Raw genomic sequence first — 19,427 nt, 5'->3', positions numbered from 1 at the left:
AGGATTATAGAAGAATGTTTATAGCCAAATAAAACCAGTTTATTCACCAAATAGAGTCGTAGAGATGTACAGCATGGAAACAGACCCTTTGGTCCAACCCGTCCATGCCGATCAGTTATCCCAAACCAATCTAGTCCCACTGCCAGCACCCGGCCCATATCCCTCCAAACCCTTCCTATCATATACGTATCCAAATGCCTCTTAAATGTGTCAATTGTACCAGCCTCCACCACATCCGCTGGCAGCTCATTCCATACATGTACAACCCTCTGCGTGGAAAAAGTTGCCCCTTAGGTCTCTTTTATATCTTTCCCCTCTCACCCTAAATCTATGCCGTCCAGTTCTGGACTCCCCGACCCCGGGGAAAAGACTTTGTCTATTTATCCTATCCATGTCCCTCATAATTTTGTAAACCTCTATAAGGTCACCCCTCAGCCTCCGAAGCTCCAGGGAAAACAGCCTCAGCCTGTTCAGCCTCTCCCTGTAGCTCAGATTTTCCAACCCTGGCAATATCCTTGGAAATCTTTTTTGAACTCTTTCAAGTTTCACAACATCTTTCCGATGGGAAGGAGATCAGAATTGCACGCAATATTCCAACAGTGGCCTAACCAATGTCCTGTACAGCCACAACATGACCTCCCAACTCCTGTACTCAATACTCTGACCAATAAAGAAAAGCATACCTTCTTCACTATCCTATTTACCTGCGACTCCACTTTCAAGGAGCTATGAACCTGCACTCCAATGTCTCTTTGTTCAGCAACACTCCCTAGGACCTTATCATTAAGTGTATAAGTCCTGCTAAGATTTGCTTTCCCAAAATGCAGCATCTCGCATTTACCTGAATTAAACTCCATCTGCCACTTGTCAGCCCATTGGCCCATCTGGTCAAGATCCTGTTGTAATCTGAGGTAACCCTCTTCGCTGTCCACTACACCTCCAATTTTGGTGTAATCTGCAAACTTACTAACTGTACCTCTTATGCTCGCATCCAAATCATTTATGTAAATGACAAAAAGTAGAGGGCCCAGCACTGATCCTTGTGGCACTCCACTGGTCTCAGGCCTCCAGTCTGAAAAACAACCCTCCACCACCACCCTCTGTCTTCTACATTTGAGCCAGTTCTGTATCCAAATGGCTAGTTCTCCCTGTATTGCATGAGATCTAAGCTTGCTAATCAGTCTCCCATGGGGAACCTTGTCGAACGCCTTACTGAAGTCCATATAGATCACATCTACTGCTCTGCCCTCATCAATCTTCTTTGTTACTTCTTCAAAAAACTCAATCAAGTTTGTGAGACATGATTTCCCACGCACAAAGCCATGTTGACGATCCCGAATCAGTCCTTGCCTTTCCAAATACATGCACATCCTGTCCCTCAGGATTCCCTCCAACAACCTGCCCACCACCGAGGTCAGGATCACCGGTCTATAGTTCCCTGGCTTGTCTTTACCGCCCTTCTTAAACAGTGGCACCACGTTTGCCAACCTCCAGTCTTCCGGCACCTCACCTGTGACTATCGATGATACAAATATCTCAGCAAGAGGCCCAGCAATCACTTCTCTAGCTTCCCACAGAGTTCTCGGGAACACCTGATCACGTCCTGGGGATTATTCCACCTTTAACCATTTCAAGACATCCAGCACTTCCTCCTCTGTAATCTGGACATTTTGCAAGATGTCACCATCTAGTTCCCTCCAGTCCAAATCTTCTATATCCTTTTCAACAGTAAATACTGATGCTGAATATTCATTTAGTATCTGCCCCATTTTCTATGGCTCCACACAAAGGCCGCCTTACTGATCTTTGAGGGGCCCTATTCTCTCCCTGGCTACCCTTTTGTCCTTAATATATTTGTACAAACCCTTTGGATTCTCCTTAGTTCTATTTGCCAAAGCTATCTCATGTCCCCGTTTTGCCCTCCTGATTTCCCTCTTAAGTATACTCCTACTTTCTTTATACTCTAAGGATTCACTCGATCTACCCGGTCTATACCTGACATATGTTTCCTTCTTTTTCTTAACCAAACTCTCAATTTATTTGGTCATCCAGCATTCCCTATACCTACCTGCCTTCCCTTTCACCCTGACAGGAATATACTTTCTCTGGATTCTTGTTATTTCATTTGTGAAGGCTTCCCATTTTCCAGCCATCCCTTTACCTGCGAACATCTGCCTCCAATCAGCTTTCGAAAGTTCTTGCCTAATACCGTCAAAATTGGCCTTTCTTCAATTTAGAACTTCAACTTTAAGATCTGGTCTATCCTTTTCCATCACTATTTTAAAACGAATAGAATTATGGTTGCTGGCCCTAAAGTGTTCCCCCACTGACACCTCAGTCACCGGCCCTGCCTTATTTCCCAAGAGTAGGTTAAGTTTTGCATCTTCTCTAGTAGGTACATCCACATACTGAATCAGAAAATGGTCTTGTACACACTTAAGAAATTCCTCTCCATCTAAACTTTTAACACTATGGCAATCCCAGTCGATGTTTGGAAACTTAAAATCCCCTACCATAACTACCCTATTATTCTTACAGATAGCGGAGATCTCCTTACAAGTTTGTTTCTCAATTTCCCTCTGACTATTGGGGGATCTATAATACAATCTCAATAAGGTGATCATTCCTTTCTTATTTCTCAGTTCCACCCAAATAACTTCCCTGGATGTATTTCCGGCAATATCCTCCCTCAGCACAGCTGTAATGCTATCCCTTATCAGAAGTGCCACTTCCCCTCCTCTCTTGCCTCCCTTTCTATCCTTTCTGCAGCATTTGTATTCTGGAAAATTAAGCTGCCAGTCCTGCCCATCCCTGAGCCATGTTTCCGTAATTGCTATGATATCCCAGTCCCATGTTCCTAACCATGCCCTGAGATCATCTGCACTCCCTGTTAGGCCCCTTGCATTGAAATTAAATGCAGTTTAATTTATTAGTCCTACCTTGTCCCTGCCTGCCCGACTCACTTCTGTTCTCAGCTGTACCAGTCTTAGATTGATCTCTTTCCTCACTATCTCCCTGGGTCCCACCCCCCCCACCTTACTGGTTGAAATCCTCCCATGCAGTTCTAGCAAATTCCAGTATGTTAATCCCCTTCCAATTTAGGTGCAATCCGTCCTTCTTGTACAGGTCACTTCTACCCTAAAAGAGATTCCAATGATCCAAAAATGTGAATCCTTCTCCCATACACCAGCTCCTCAGCCATGCATTCATCTGCTCTATCCTCCTATTCCTGCCCTCACTAGCTCGTAGCACTGGGAGTAATCCAGATATTACTACCCTTGAGGACGTCCTTTTTAAATTTCTGCTTAACTCTGTAATCTCCCTTCAGAGTCTCAACCTTTTCCTTTCCAATGTCGTTGGTTCCAATGTGGACAATGACCTCCTGCTGGCCCCTCTCCCCCGTGAGAACATTCTGCACCCTCTCTGAGACTTCCTTGATCCTGGCACCAGGGAAACAACACACCATTCTGCTTTTCTCTGCTGGCCACAGAAACATCTGTCTGTACCTCTGACTACAGAATCTCCTAACACAATTGATCTCTTGGAAGCCGACGTACCCCTCATTGCATTAGAGCCAGTCTCAATACCAGAAACTTGGCTGTTCGTGCTACGTTCCCCTGAGAATCCATCACCCCCTACAATTTCTAAAACAGCATTCCTGTTTGAAATGGGTATATCCACAAAAGACTCCTGCCCTAGATGCCAACCTCTCTCACCCTTCCTGGAGTTAACCCATCTATGTGACTGTATCTGTAACTTTCCCCCCTTCCTATAACTGCCATCCATCACATACTGTTGCTGTTGCAAATTCCTCATCGCTTCTATCTATCTCTCCAACCGATCCACTCGATCTGATAAGATTCGCATCCAACAGCATTTATGGCAGATATAATCCGCAGTAATCCTTAAACTCTCTTTAAACTCCCACATCTGACAAGAAGTACATATCACTGCAAAGGCCATTTTTGCTCCTTCACAATCTACAGACCCAGAAAATAACACCGTCTTATTCCTCTACAAAAACTGCCCCAGGTTAAATTAATAGCTATGGCTTATATTTTAAGTCTAATCAAGAGACTGATCTCCAAAAACATATAATCAAGAAAGAATCCACTATACTCACTACTGCAGCCTTTCTCTTGGACAGACTTAAAACAACAATTAACTTATCTGATTCTGTGCTGTGAACTCCGCCCAACAGTTCCTTCAAGATTAGTTGTGAATTTCACTGTTTGTTCATTTTCCCAAATGCACTCCGATGTCCAGAGATACACGAATTCAAACAGCAAAGGCGCTAACTGTGCAGGTTCTCTCTTTCTCTCTCCTGCACTGTCCTCACCATGTGCTTCCTTTGTCTGCTCTTCTCCCTTTCAAAACTGTTGTTGTTTTGACATTTTTTTTCCAAAGTTCCAAAACAATGCAACAGCATATAAAACAGTAATTGCTGCTCCTGAAATTCAAGGAAATCACCTCCAACACCTAAAATGCCTCAAAAAAAAAGGAGCAGCTCTTACAGCCAGAACTCTTTCTCGTCCTCCATCTTGGATTACCCAGAATCCTTCAAATACTTTTGGCCTGCTTAAATTTTTGTATTAAATATGTTCCAGACATTGACCCAGTTAAAAGAGTCAAACTGCATGGAGTAGCAATAAAAATATCTGTAATTGCTATGAACAAATTTGTCAGTTCACTCCTCAGATGTTAGTGGATCAGAGTAACATTTTGAACACTATCTTTACTTCACAGTAGGATTGGATGCCACCCAATAATTGAGCCTGTGATGAATTTTGCTAACTTTTGATGTACTGTAAGATGGAATCAGCAAGTGATGGCTACAAAGGCGGACACTTCTGTGGAGATGAAGAATCAGAATGGACCATTTATCAAGACATTAAAGTGGGCAGAGTTGAACGTCTACATCTGTAGAAGAGGTTCCATTAAATGATGCATGCAGTTTGACATTTTTTTGGGAGGAAAGATTGAAATCAGAAGGAGATCAGGCTGGGCAAAATTTGGAAAAGCACAACACTGCAAACAGAGGGAAAGGAAAGGAGGGTTAAAAATAGAAAGTTTGGTGTATATGGTTTACTGACATCCACATAGAATATGGAAGGTCTAGAAGCAGAGAGATTAGCACTTTCTGAAGCTGACTGAGAAAAAGGAGGAATAGATGAATACACTACTTAAAAATGTAGCACATTGATTAAAATACACCTAGAATACAGACTGTGCCTCTATTCCCTGAAATTTAGTAGAATGAGAGGGGATTTCATTCAGACTTAGTTAACTCTTATAGGGATCGACAGGGTACACGCAGAAAGGATATTCCCCTGGCCAGAGGTGGTCTACAACCAGGGGATAGAGACTCAGATGAAAGCATAGGCCATTCAAGATTGAGATGAGGAGGAATTTTTTCACTCGGAGGGTGGTGAGTCTTTGGAATTTAGTGGCCAGGAGGGCTGTGAAACCCAGTCTTCAAGAATCTTCAAGATCGAGATCGACTGATGTTGAGATATAAAAGACATGAATGATTAAGGGAATAGTGTGGGAAAAGTAGAAGATCGACCATGATCTCACTGAATAACAGAGCAGGTTTATGGTTTATTTGAAGCTTACAAACTCAGGCTGACTTTAGGGAGAATACTGACCACATCATTCTGTACAACATGTCCTCTCCAAGCTACTCACCATTCTGACTTGGAAATATATCGTCATTCCTTCACTGTCTAAAATAGTCCATAAGACATAGGAGCAGAATTAGGCTGTTTGGCACATCTTGTGAATATCCTTCTAAAGCCACCCCATCCTTCCTTAATATGGGGCCCAAAACTGCTCACAATATTGCAAACGTGGTCTGACTAGAACCTTAGCTGGAAATGTGTTGCTGGAAAAACGCAGCAGGTCAGGCAGCATCCAGGGAACAGGAGAATCGACGTTTCGGGCATAAGCCCTTCTTCAGGATTAAAATACACCTAGAATACACCTGACTAGAACCTTACACAGCCTCTGCAGTACATTTCAGTTCTTGTATCCTAGCCCTCTTGAAATGAATGCTAACATTGTATATGCCTTCCTAATGCCAACTGAAGCTGCACGTTGACCTTAAGAGAATCCTGAACTCAGACTCCCAAGTTCCTTTGTATTTCAGATTTCTGAAGCCTTTTTTCTGTTTAGATAACAGCCTATGCCTACGTTCTTCCTACCAAAGTGCATAACCTAATACTTTCCCACATTGTATTCCATCTGCCATTTCTCTGCCCACTCTCCTAGCCTGTCCAAGTCCTTCTGCAGCTTCCCCGCTTCCTCAACACTATTCTTTCACCTATCCTTTTATCATCTACAAACTTCTTAACAATGCCCTTAGTTCCTTCATCCTTGTACTCCTTCCCTGACAGCATTGTGGGTCTACCTACAGCACAGTCAGCTCACCACCACGTTTTCAAGGTCAACTAGGGATCGATAATTAATGTCGCCCTATCCAGTGACACCCGTGTCCCTCAAGAGAATAGGAAATAGTCAATGAATTGGGCAGGTCTCTACAAGATTCATGTTTGGTTGTACACAGGTCCTGTTGTTCTATAGCCAGAAATAAAGGCTATAAAATGAGGCGAAACAGAGACTTGCCACTGCCAGTAAACCTCCCATTTTGGAGCAGTTACCTCAGCTGTTCTCTACTCTGCTCCCACAGGTCTTTGGTTTCCTCTGGTGACATGTGAAGGTCCAGGTTGCAGATATTTGGTTTCCGAGGATAGATTTTCAAACATTGCTTTGCCCAGTATCGCTGCCATCCAGGAAGAAAAGGATCCGAAATGAACATGAAGCCTAACAGAAAGATGGAATTCAATGACCAGTTGAATTACTTATAATAAAACATTTTCAAATGATATACAGCCAAGACTATTTGTCCCTATCGGTTATTTTAAGCCCACTCCACTTAGCCCAGACAGCTGGCATGTAAGCAGACTGGGAGACAGCATGAAGTCAGATGGAATAGTTAGGGGTGTCTTATAGAACACAGAACATTACAGTACAGTGCAGGCCCTTCGGCCCTCAATGTTGTGCCGCCCTGTGAAACCAATCTGAAGTCCACCTAACCTACATTATTCCATTCTCATCCATATGCCTATCCAATGACAATTTAAATGCCCATAAGGTTGGCGAGTCTACAACTGTTTAGGCAGTATGTTTCACACTCCTACTACTCTCTGAGTAAACAAACTACCTCTGACATCTGTCCTATATCTATCACACCTCAATTTGAGGCTATGTCCCCACTTCGTGCTAGCCACCACCATCGAAGGAAAAAAGCTCTATTGTCCACCTGATCTAGCCTCTGATTACCTTGTATGTCTTAATTAAGTCACCTCTCAATATTCTTCTCTCGAACGAAAACAGCCTCAAGTCTCTCAACATTTCTTGTAAGTCCTTCCCTCCATACCAGGCAACATCCTGGTAAATCTCCTCTGAACCCTTTCCAAAGCTTCCATATCCTTCCTTTAATGTGGTGACCAGAACTACACGCAATACTCCAAGTGTGGCCACACCAGAGTTTTGTACAGCTACAGCATGACCTCATGGTTCCGAAACTCAATCCCTCTACTAATAAAAGCTAACACGTCGTATCCCTTTTTAACAACCCTATCAACCTGGTGGCAACTTTGAGAGATCTATGTACATGGACACAGAGATCTCTCTGCTCATCTACACTACCAAGAATCTTACCATTTGCCCAGTACTCTGCATTCCTGTTACTCCTTCCAAAGTGAATCACTTCATACTTCTCTGAATTAAACTCCATTTGCCACCTCTCAGTCCAGCTCTGCAGCTTATTCATCTCCCTCTGAAACCTACAACATCATTCGGCACTACCTACAACTGTACTGACCTTAGTGTCGTCCACAAATTTACTAACCCATTCTTCTACGCCCTCTTGGAAGGTCATCTTGCCTAATGCCTATCCAATTCCTTTGGTATTTCACCAGCAGTGGGGTTGTGTGTTGGGCAACTTTCCTGCCTTTGGCAAATTGAAACCACTTCCTGCTGCTTAAACCCCAGTAGCCTGTTAGTGTTTATAGGAGTAATATGGAGAAGGTTGCAGGGAGGAAGAGGAAGAGATAATAGGATTCTTAGAAGCCCTTTTGTTTCTCAAGTGTCCTCTTTGATAGTTTCAGATATCCGGCATCTACAGTATTTTGCTTACAATCTGCAACTTTATGGCCCGGTAAAACCCCATATTACCATTACTGATGAGCCAGGGAATCAAAGCCAGTTCACTGACGAGTGCAGGAAGACATGCCAGGAGCAGCACCATATATACCTAAAAATATACTATCAGTCAGGTGAAACTACTACACTGGACTACTTACATGCCAACCAGCAAAAGCAGCAAGCAACAGATAGGGTTAGACAATCGCACAAACAATGGATCAGATCTAAGTGCTGCAATCCTGCCACAGCCACTTTTGAATGGTGGTGCCAAATTAAGCAACTACCAGGAGCTGGCTCCATAAATGTCCCCATTCTCGACGATAAGAGAGTCCAACACATCATTGCAAAAGACCAAAACTGAAGCATTTGCAGCCACAAAAGTGTCACTCAGATGATCAATCTCGACTTGCTCCTAAGGTCTGCAGTATCACAGATGACAGCCTTCAGCTATTTTGATTCACCTCAAGCTGAGCAATGGGCCCTAACAACATGGGCAAAGCAATCAGCACTGCTGCCTCACAGCCCAAGACCCCGGGGTTCAATTCCCGCCTCAGGCAACTGTCTATGTGGAGTTTGCACATTATCCCCGTGTCTGCGTGGGTTTCCTTCGGGTGCTCCGGTTTCCTCCCACAGTCCAAAAATGTACAGGTTAGATGAATTGGCCATGCTAAATTGCCCGTAGTAAATGAAGGGGTAAATGTAGGGGAATGGGTCTGGATGGGTTGGAGGGTCGGTGTGGACTTGTTGGGCCGAAGGGCCTGTTTCCACACTGTATGTAATCTAATCTAAACATGCTGGTAACAGTACTGAAGATGTGCTCAAAATCTAGCTGCACCTTAGTCAAACTGGTCTAGTATTACACTGGCATCAACACAATAATGTAGAAAACTGCCCAAGTCTGTCCTGTTCACAAGAAGTCAGACAATCCAAGCTGGTCAATTACTGCCTTGTTAGTCAACTCTCAATCAAAGTGATGGAAAAGGTCATCAATACTGCTATGAAGTGCATTTGCTCAGCAGTACCCTGCTCACCAATGCTCAGTTTGGATTTCATCAGGCTCAGTCAGCTTCTGACCTCACAAACAAATTAACTGAATTGTGAAGGTACAGTCACTGATATCAAATCAGCATTTAACCAAGTACCAACAAACACACAAAACAGGAGCATATGTAGACAATTTGGTTCTTTAGCCTTGCTCCCTCATTCAGTAAGATCATGATACATCTGTTTGTGTTGAATTCAACATGCCCATTTAATGCCAAAATCCTTGAATTCCCCTGCCTAAAAAAGAATCTATCTTTGAATATTTTCAAGACAACGACTTCATCTCGACCACTTTCTGAAGAACAGAGTGTCACAACTTTAGAAAAGAAAAAATAATTTTCCTAATCTTTCTTCTAATAGGGCAGTATCGAATTTTAAAACAATGCTGCCAAGTTCTGGACTGACCAGCATGAAAACTTCATTACTCTGTTCACTTTGTCAAGGGGCTTATTCAATTCAATTAAGTCATTGCCAATTCTAACTCCAATGGAAACAAGACCAGTACGTCTAACCTGTTCTCATAAGACAACATATGAATTACAGGTACCAATTTAGGAAGCCTCCCGAGTTGCCTCCAATATATTTAAATCCTTCCCTAAATATGGAGACAAAAGCTGCACTGTATTTGTGAGATACAGACCGTGTGCAGGCAGTTAGGATTAGTTTGGAATGGCATCGTGGTTGGCACAGATATAGTGGGCCAAAAGGTCTGTTTCTGTGCTGTACTGCTTTGTGCTCTACATGGTCTTGCCAATGCACTGAATAACTGGAACACAAAAGCATAATATGCTTAATTCCATGCCATTAACCATCAGGGTTTTGCACTGTATCATTTTTTAATTTCATACATGGGATGAGGACGTTTTTGCCTAGGTCAGCATTTATTACCCACCCCTAATTTCTCACAGGGCAGTCAAGACTTCAACTATATTGCTGTGGGTCTGGAGTCATACGTGGACCTCATAGGTAAGGAATGTGGATTCCTTCCCTAAAGGACATTAGCGAATCAGGTGTTTTATTTCTGACGATTTACAACATTTTAATGGTCATCATTAGACCTTTGAAATTTTTACTGAATTCAAATTCCACCATCCGACATGGCAGGATTCATGCCCGGATCCCCAGAACATTTTTTTTTAAATTTAATTCATTCATTCCCATATCTAATTGCTCAGAGGACAGATAAGAGTCAACCACATTGCTGTGGGTCTGGAGTCACAATCAGATCAGAACAGGTAAAGACTGCAGTTTCCTTCTCTCAAGGACATTAGTGAACCCGCTGTGCTTTTCCCCAACAATTGACAACAGTTTCATGGTCATCATTAGACTTTAAGTTTCAGACTTTCATTGAATGCAATATCCCCTATGGCTGTGGCAAGATTCAAACCTGGGTCCCCAGAACATTACGGGTCTTTTGACGAATATTTCAGCAGTAATAATACGAGGCCATTACCTCCTGACCTGCAGCTAGTTCCTTTTTTGTTGCTGTGTCAAAACTTTGGCACTCCCTTCTGAACAACCTATAGATATACCTTTTTTAATTAATTCATGGAACATGGGTTTTGCGGGTTAGGACAATTCTAGTTGCTTATGCCAGCTCTGCCAATAGTAACCCATTTCCATGGATCGCAGCAGTTCAAGAAGGCAGCTCACCACCCTCTGCTCAAGATCACCAGGGAAGAGTAATAACTACTGGCCGTGCCAGGGTCACCTACATCCTCTGAATGGATAAAAAATATCCTCTCACATGTGCGGAGTGGGGGAGGTGTCATTTAATTACCTGATGAATGTTAACTGTGATTGTGGGTATCTCGCCTGTTGGAGGTGGGTTTTGCCCAACTTTTCAGTGGGCAGGGCTGCTGTCCAATGTTAAATTCAGCACTCCAATTCTCCTCCATAGAAATAATGCTTTTACTTGACTGTGATAACACAAGAGAAGTACATATGGGATGAAGGGAACGTTATTCTGACAGCTCTAATCAAAATGGAATAATTGGTACCAATATGAATTCTTAGCTCATTTTGTCAGGCCATGTAGGAATATGTTAAGGTACAATGCACACTCAGAAGCCCTTCTGCCTATATTTCAGATGGATATTGTACAACATGATTATAAGACACGCAAAACTACATTTGCTGGGCTGTCCTTACATGATATCAAAGTTCAGTTAAGTACACATGGTCTTTATGTAACACCGCCTTCTGAAAACACCTTTTGTGGTAAAGAAGACCCTTTTAAAGCTCCCCAGTTTACAACATAATTTGAGACAGCGAAACACAAACATAGGCAGTGGCGAATGTTATTGGGGAAATGCTCTGAAGAAGATCTGGTACTGAGCTCCCTTTGCCTGACTAAAACTAGAATTCTTGTTAGTGCATGAGTCGCAGTCTCGGAGAGAGGTGCATTTTATTTCTGTTATTATTATGTAGTTCAACTACCATGCCTTTTCAGCTACTATTGTGCTTTGTGCCCTTATTTCAAACATCCAAAAAACAATTTACTCTTTTTATTGACTTTATCTACCCATGTCTTATTTGAAGATTGACGCTCACATTCCTCTCAGCATTCTGAATTAGGATTCTTACCATTTTGCACTCTTACAATAGATGAAATGACAGGTTTCACCACAGCCATTCAAGGCCCTTAAGGATAAGAAACTAATTATTGTGTCTAGGAAGCTGGTGCACTCTTAGTCCCTAATAGAAATAAGATGCCTTAAGTGTATTTTTACAAACATGAAATTAAAGAACAAACAGTGATAAAGCCAAAACTCAACTACCAAAACTTCATAAGTAACTGAAAGATTAATTCTTCAGCATTTTCTTTTGGTCAATGATAATATAGCTGGGAGTGTTTCACTATTAGTACTTTAAATGCTAAATTCATATTTTGAATTAGGTCCAGTTGCTGAAAGGAGCTAACAGTAAGATTACATAGAACATAGAACAATACAGCACAGAACAGGCCCTTCGGCCCACGATGTTGTGCCGAACATTTGTCCTAGCTTAAGCACCTGTCCATGTACCTATCCAATTGCCGCTTAAAGGTCACCAATGATTCTGACTCTGCCACTCCCACAGGCAGCGCATTCCATGCCCCCACCACTCTCTGGGTAAAAAACCTACCCCTGATATCCCCCTATACCTTCAACCCTTCACCTTAAATTTATGTCCCCTTGTAACACTCTGTTGTACCCGGGGAAAAAGTCTCTGACTGTCTACTCTATCTATTCCTCTGATCATCTTATAAACCTCTATCAAGTCACCCCTCATCCTTCGCCGTTCCAATGAGAAAAGGCCTCGCACTCTCAACCTATTCTCATATGACCTATTCTCCAATACAGGCAACATCCTGGTAAATCTCCTCTGCGCCCTCTCCAAAGCTTCCACATCTTTCCTAAAATGAGGCGACCAGAACTGCACACAGTACTCCAAATGTGGCCTTACCAAGGTTCTATACAGCTGCAACATCACCTCACGACTCTTGAATTCAATCCCTCTGCTAATGAACGCTAACACACCATAGGCCTTCTTACAAACTCTATCCACCTGAGTGGCAACTTTCAAAGATCTATGAACATAGACCCCAAGATCCCTCTGTTCCTCCACCTTACTAAGAACCCTACTGTTAATCCTGTATTCCGCATTCTTATTTGTCCTTCCAAAATGGACAACTTCACACTTGACAGGGTTGCACTCCATCTGCCACTCCTCAGCCCAGCTCTGCATCATATCTAAGTCCCTTGCAGCTGACAACAGCCCTCCTCTCTATCCACAACTCCACCAATCTTCGTATCGTTTGCAAATTTACCGACCCACTCTTCGATTCCCTCTTCCAAGTCATTAATAAAAATTACAAACAGCAGAGGACCCAGAACTGATCCCTGCGGAACTCCACTTGTAACTGGGCTCCAGGCTGAATATTTACCATCCACCACCACTCTCTGACTTCGACCGGTTAGCCAGTTCTCTATCCAACTGGCCAAACTTCCCACTATCCCATGCCTCCTGACTTTCCGCATAAGCCTACCATGGGGAACCTTATCAAATGCCTTATTAAAATCCATGTACACTACATCCACTGCTCTACCCTCATCCACAAGCTTGGTCACCTCCTCAAAGAATTCAATAAGACTTGTAAGGCAAGACCTACTCCTCACAAATCCGTGCTGGCTGTCCCTAATCAAGCAGTGTCTTTCCAGATACTCATAAATCCTATCCCTCAGTACCCTTTCCATTACTTTGCCTACCACCGAAGTAAGACTAACTGGCCTGTAATTCCCGGGGTTATCCCTAGTCCTTTTTTTGAACAGGGGCACAACATTTGCCACTCTCCAGTCCCCTGGCACCACCCCCATTGACAGTGAAGACAAAAAGATCATTGCCAACGGTTCTGCAATTTCCTCTCTTGCTTCCCACATAATCCTAGGATATGTCCCGTCGGGCCCGGGGGTATTCTCTATCCTCAAGTTTTTCAAAATGCCCAACACATCTTCCTTCCTAACAAGTATCTCCTCTAGCTTACCAGTCCATTTCATACTCTCCTCTTCAACAATATGGTCCCTCTCATTTGTAAATACTGAGGAAAAGTACTCATTCAAGACCTCTCCTATCTCTTCCGACTCAATATACAGTCTCCCACTACTGTCCTTGATCGGACCTACCCTCGTTCTCATCATTCTCATGTTTCTCACATATGCATTATTTAATGTTAAACTGAGAAAGCAAGAAATAGAGAGAGAAGGAAAACAAAGAGGGGAAAAATGGTAAGCAAGAGAGGAAAAAAAGGAAAACAGATAGATAGAAATCCGCGAAACCAGAATAAGAGTGAGAGCCATTCGAGGATGTGGAGAAAGAGATGTGATTGGCGGATGGGGAGAAATAGACAAAAAGAGGGAAAACAGACTGAGTATGTGAATGAGTGAGGAGAGAGAGAGAGAGAGAGAGAGAGAGAGAGAGAGAGAGAGAGAGAGAGAGAGAGAGAGAGAGAGAGAGAGAGAGAGAGACAGCAAGAAAACACAGAGCTAGCCAGAGAGAGAAAACAAACAAAGCAAGACTGAGAAAGAAGGAAACAAAGCAACAGAGAGACAAAACAGAGAAAGCGGGGAAAACAGACAGAGGGGAAAATAACAGTGAGAGAGAGAGAGAGAGAGAGAGAGAGAGAGAGAGAGAGAGAGAGAGAGAGAGAGAGAGAGAGAGAGAGAAAAGAAAGAGAAAACAAGACCACAAGGAAAGAAAACAGAGAGGAAAGACAGAGAAAAGACAGAAAGAGATGAGAGAGGTGAAAGAGATGAGAGAGGTAAAAGAGGAAGTAAGAAGACAAAACTGAGAGAGAGAGAAAAAAAAGTGAAAAAAATAAAGACAGACCACAAAAAGAGAATGAGAAAGGAGAGAAAGCAATTATGATTGCCCAGATCTTGCAGTGCATCTCTTGATGGGATGAAATTCAGCCATCTAGAAAAGTACAAAGTAAAAGGACTGATGGAACATTATTCTGAGATAAACTACTAGCTTGAGAAAGGATTGACCAGAAACAGAACACCATTCCCTACAACTGATACAGAAAAGAGTAACTGTACTTTACTGCCTAACCAACTACAATTGTTCTTACTTGTACGCAACCTAGACAGCTGGCTAGTGCCTGCTGTTTGAGAGCAATGTTGTGTGGCTTTACGTTTATCTAGAAATCTAGGCCAGCTTTGTCTGATGGATTTCCCAACTTTCAAAGAGAATGCACATGCATGCTGGACTGAATGATCACCTCCTGTGCTTTATGGTTCTATTTATATTTGTTTTAAACTGTAAAGTTAGAGTTCTCCACAGCAAGACTTAGTTGCGGTGGGGAGTACGCTTGGTCAGGTCGACCATTTAAGCCCATGTAGACAGCAATTCCATTCATATTTCATTGGCAATGATAGGGTGCTATGACCTGTTTGGGTTGCGAAATGTACAGTACCTGGATAGTCTTCTAAACTATAAGCTTTCCATTTGCAAACTGGCTTCAATCCAGCTTTAGAGGCATCCTTATCACTGATGGAAGTCACATTAAGTGGTGTGATCAATACCTGCAAGAGAAAGAAAAAGGTTACACAATCATTTGGAAGATCTCTGGAATTATTAAAATGATAATGAATATTGTAGAGGACATAGCAAAGGGGTGGGGAGTTGGGACAGAACGATCAAATTGAAGTGTTTTAAGTTCATTAAAGAACTTACTTTGTGTTAAGAGTATCAGTCATAATCATGAATGGCAGAGCTGAAATCCGCTCAATGGCTGTCTCCTATCTTCTATGTTTATAGGGAAGATAGGAATAGGTTACTTCCAACAGTGAACAAGTCCAAAACGTGACAGCATTGTCTTAAAATTAGGATGTTCAGACATGAAATCTGGAGAACACCTTTACATAAATGATACTGGAAATCCAAAACCCTGTTGAAGGCAAGTCAAAGAGGGAAAACGGAGTTAAAATGAGGATCAACCATGATTTAACTGACCGTTGGAGCAGGTTTGACGGGCTGAATGTCCAACTTGCATTCCTATCTTCTTAACTTATAAGGCTTTTTTGTTATGCTCACCTCTGTTCACCATATATATTTGGACTGTCAAAATATTAATATGGGTTCTTTATTTGAAGATTATTTTTACACATATAGACTATATACAAATAAAACTGGGAGACTATTGTGTAATAGATCTTACTCCCAGTCCTGCTGCTATTAATTATTTTTAATCAACCTGTTCAGATAATGTTATGACACACTCTGGAACATGTGATTTGGATCTAGATTGTCTGGTAGGGATACGACCACCGTGTCACAAGACCCTTTCCTGCTGCTTACAGATTGAATACAAGCTATGAGGTTATTCATTCTGTGAAGAAAGTATGGAGTAACAGCTTTATTTTTAAAAACTACTGGACAAGTCAGATCTCAGAACGAAACCTGATTTGATAGACAATGGGCTGCAGATTTTCTTTAATTACAGAAGTTTATTACAAAAGCATAAATGAAAATAAATAAGTACAGAATGCATCTAGAAAAATCTTCAAACTCCGAGCGAAATAAAGTTTTTGTAACTTATTTGTTAACACCATTAACTTACAGAAGGTCATATATCAAGAAAGTACACCCAACTCAGCTCCTTATTTTGTGTGTTCTAGTAGATTGTTTGCTGTGGAAGTAGACACAATGTGAAGTGTTTTCCAATCTGCCAACATGAACTCTTCCACAGCTTTGAGAGCCTAAGCCTTCTCAGTTCGAATAACTTGCAGATTTCTAATAAAACTTTCTTGGTTTGGAAGTTGCCAAAATTAAACTCTTCTATGGAGGTGACCATACATCCCTGAAATTTCCTATACTTCTGTAAGGAGATAAGACTAAAACTTGCTTCTGACCCTAGTCAGGGGCGGCATGATGGCTCAGAAGAGAATCACAATCAGACACAGATTATCCTATCTCTGTAACCGTGCATTTCCCATGGTTAACCCACCTAGCCCGCACATCTTTGGACACTGTGCGCAATATTTTTAGAATGGCTAATCCACCTAATCTGCACACCTTGGACTGTGGGAGGTTACCGGAACACCCAGAGGAAACTCACACAGACACGGGGAGGACATGCAAACTCCACACAGGCAGTTGTCCAAGGATGGAATTGAATCTGGGTCCCTGGCGCAGTGCTAACCACTGAGCCACAGTGCCAGCCACGCTAACTTGCCAATAGTGTCCAGGAATGTGCATGTTAAGTGGTTTAGCCATGATAAATACAGGGTTATAGGGATAGGGTCAGGTGCTCGGCCTTGGTGGGATGCTGTTTGGAGGGTCGATGCAGGCTCAATGGGCTGAATGGTCTCTTTCTGCACTGTAGGGATTCAACATCTTCATCTCCTCCAAATTTCCTTAAGAAAATTCTGGGTTTTCTTGAACTAAAATCAACCCTGCTATGGAAGGAATCTTTGAATTTTAAAAAAAAAAGAAATGGCTTCACAAAAGTAACCAACACCCATGACTACTTTTTGAAATCCAGACTCTAAAAGTTTAAATATATCTCACGTTTTCATCCCAGAATAGATTAAGATACACTGACAAAACGATATATGGGTATCTTATTACAACATTTCATAGAATGTGCCACAGAAAAATCACTTGCACCAACATTTATGCTCCTCTTGAGTTTCCTCTTAATTTCCATATGAAACCATCAAAATAATCTACTATTCCCTTCTCTCTCATGTTTATTCTGTCCTGATGAGTATATCCAACCACTTGTGGAATCGTTCTTTTAAATCTTTGTGCACTTTCTCCAATAACTCTAAATTTTCTTATAATTTAGTGGCTGGAATTATCCTCAATACTCTAGGTATGGTCTAACCAGGGTTTGATACAAATTTGGCACGACTTACTTTTCTATTCTATTCCTCTAGAAATTAAAGTTGAAACTTTATTGCTGGAACAGCACAGCAGGTCAGGCAGCATCCAGGGAACAGGAGATTCGACGTTTCGGGCACAGGCCCTTCTTCAGGAATGAGCAGAGAGTGTTCAGCAGGAGAAGATAAAAGGTAGGGAGGAGGGACTTGGAGGAGGGGCGTTGGAAATGTGATAGGTGGAAAGAGGTCAAGGTGAGGGTGATAGGTCGGAGTAGGATGGAGGCGGAGAGGTCAAGAAGAAGACTGCAGGTCAGGAAGGCGGTGCCGGGCTGGAGGGATTCGGCTGAGACAAGGTGGGGGGAGGGGGGGATGAAGAAACTGGTGAAGTCCAAGTTCATCCCCTGTGGTTGGAGGGTTCCCAGTCGGAAGATAAGACGCTCCTCCTCCGACCGTCGCGTTGTTGTGGTTTGGCGGTGGATGAGTCCAATGACCTGCATATCCTCGGTAGAGTGGGAGGGGGAGTTGAAATGCTGTGCTACAGGGTGGTTGGGTTGGTTCGTCCGGGTGGCCCAGAGGTGCTCTCTGAATCGCTCCGCAAGTAGGCGGCCTGTCTCCCCAATATAGAGGAGGCCACACCGGCTGCAGCGGATGCAGTAGGTGATGTGGGTGGAGGTGCAGGTGAATCTGTGGCGGATATGGAAGTTTCCTTTGGGGCCTTGGAGAGAAGTGAGGGGGGAGGTGTGGGCGCAAGTGTTGCATCTCCTGCGGTTGCAAGGGAAGGTGCCGGGAGTGGAGGTTGGGTCGGTGGGGGGTGTGGATCTGACAAGGGAGTCGCGGAGGGAGTGGTCTCTACGGAAAGCTGATAGGGGAGGGGAGGGAAATATATCCTTGGTGCTGGGGTCTGTTTGGAGGTGGCGGAAGTGACGGCGGATGATGCGCTGTACATGGAGATTGGTGGGGTGGTAGGTGAGGACCAGTGGGGTTCTGTCCTGGTGGCGGTTGGAGGGGCGGGGCTCAAGGGGGGAGGAGCGGGAAGTGGAGGAGATGCGGTGGAGGGCACCGTCGACCACGTCGGGGGGGGAATTGCGGTCCTTGAAGAAGGAGGCCATCTGTGTTGTACGTATTTTGAACTGGTCCTCCTGGAAGCAGATGCGGCGGAGACGAAGGAATTGGGAGAATGGGATGGCGTTTTTACAGGGGGCAGGATGGGAGGAGGTGTAGTCCAGGTAGCTGTGGGAGTCGGTTGGTTTGTAGTAGATGTCCGTGTTGATTCGGTCGCCTGAGATAGAAACAGAAAGGTCTAGGAAGGGGAGGGAGGAGTCCGAGACTGTCCAGGTGAATTTGAGGTCGGGGTGGAAGGTGTTAGTGTAGTGGATGAACTGTTCAACCTCCTCGTGGGAGCACGAGGTAGCGCCGATACAGTCATCAATGTAGCGAAGGAAAAGATGGGGGGTGGGGCCAGTGTAGTTGCGGAAGATGTGGATCTGACAAGGGAGTCCCTTGCAACCGCAGGAGGTGCAACACTTGCGCCCACACCTCCCCCCTCACTTCTCTCCAAGGCCCCAAAGGAAACTTCCATATCCGCCACAGATTCACCTGCACCTCCACCCACATCACCTACTGCATCCGCTGCAGCCGGTGTGGCCTCCTCTATATTGGGGAGACAGGCCGCCTACTTGCGGAGCGATTCAGAGAGCACCTCTGGGCCACCCGGACGAACCAACCCAACCACCCTGTAGCACAGCATTTCAACTCCCCCTCCCACTCCACCGAGGATATGCAGGTCATTGGACTCATCCACCGCCAAAC

At 43.5% G+C, this 19,427-nt stretch overlaps 1 protein-coding gene across 4 annotated transcripts in view; it reads right to left on the bottom strand.

The window, feature by feature from the left end:
- The window catches only part of alkbh1 (alkB homolog 1, histone H2A dioxygenase), a 54,211-nt gene that overhangs the window by 8,981 nt on the left and 25,803 nt on the right, over positions 1-19,427 (bottom strand). For 2 of the 4 annotated variants that reach the window (XM_043697038.2, XM_043697041.2), the window contains exons 2-3: positions 15,209-15,317; positions 6,660-6,822 (exon numbers count right to left, since the gene is read on the bottom strand). In XM_043697038.2, coding sequence (XP_043552973.2) covers positions 6,660-6,822; positions 15,209-15,317 — 272 coding nt within the window. Of the gene's footprint in view, positions 1-6,659; positions 6,823-15,208; positions 15,318-15,468; positions 15,541-19,427 lie in introns of all 4 variants that reach the window. The other 2 variants (XM_043697039.2, XM_087989626.1) reach the window with 2 other exon arrangements.

This window comes from Chiloscyllium plagiosum, unplaced genomic scaffold (assembly GCF_037043375.1).
Source record: "Chiloscyllium plagiosum isolate Xiang-an unplaced genomic scaffold, Cpla_swu_hap1 HiC_scaffold_8, whole genome shotgun sequence".
NCBI lineage: Eukaryota > Metazoa > Chordata > Chondrichthyes > Orectolobiformes > Hemiscylliidae > Chiloscyllium > Chiloscyllium plagiosum.
The sequence above is the reverse complement of the archived record's forward strand: the minus strand, read 5'-3'. Positions and strand labels throughout refer to the sequence as shown.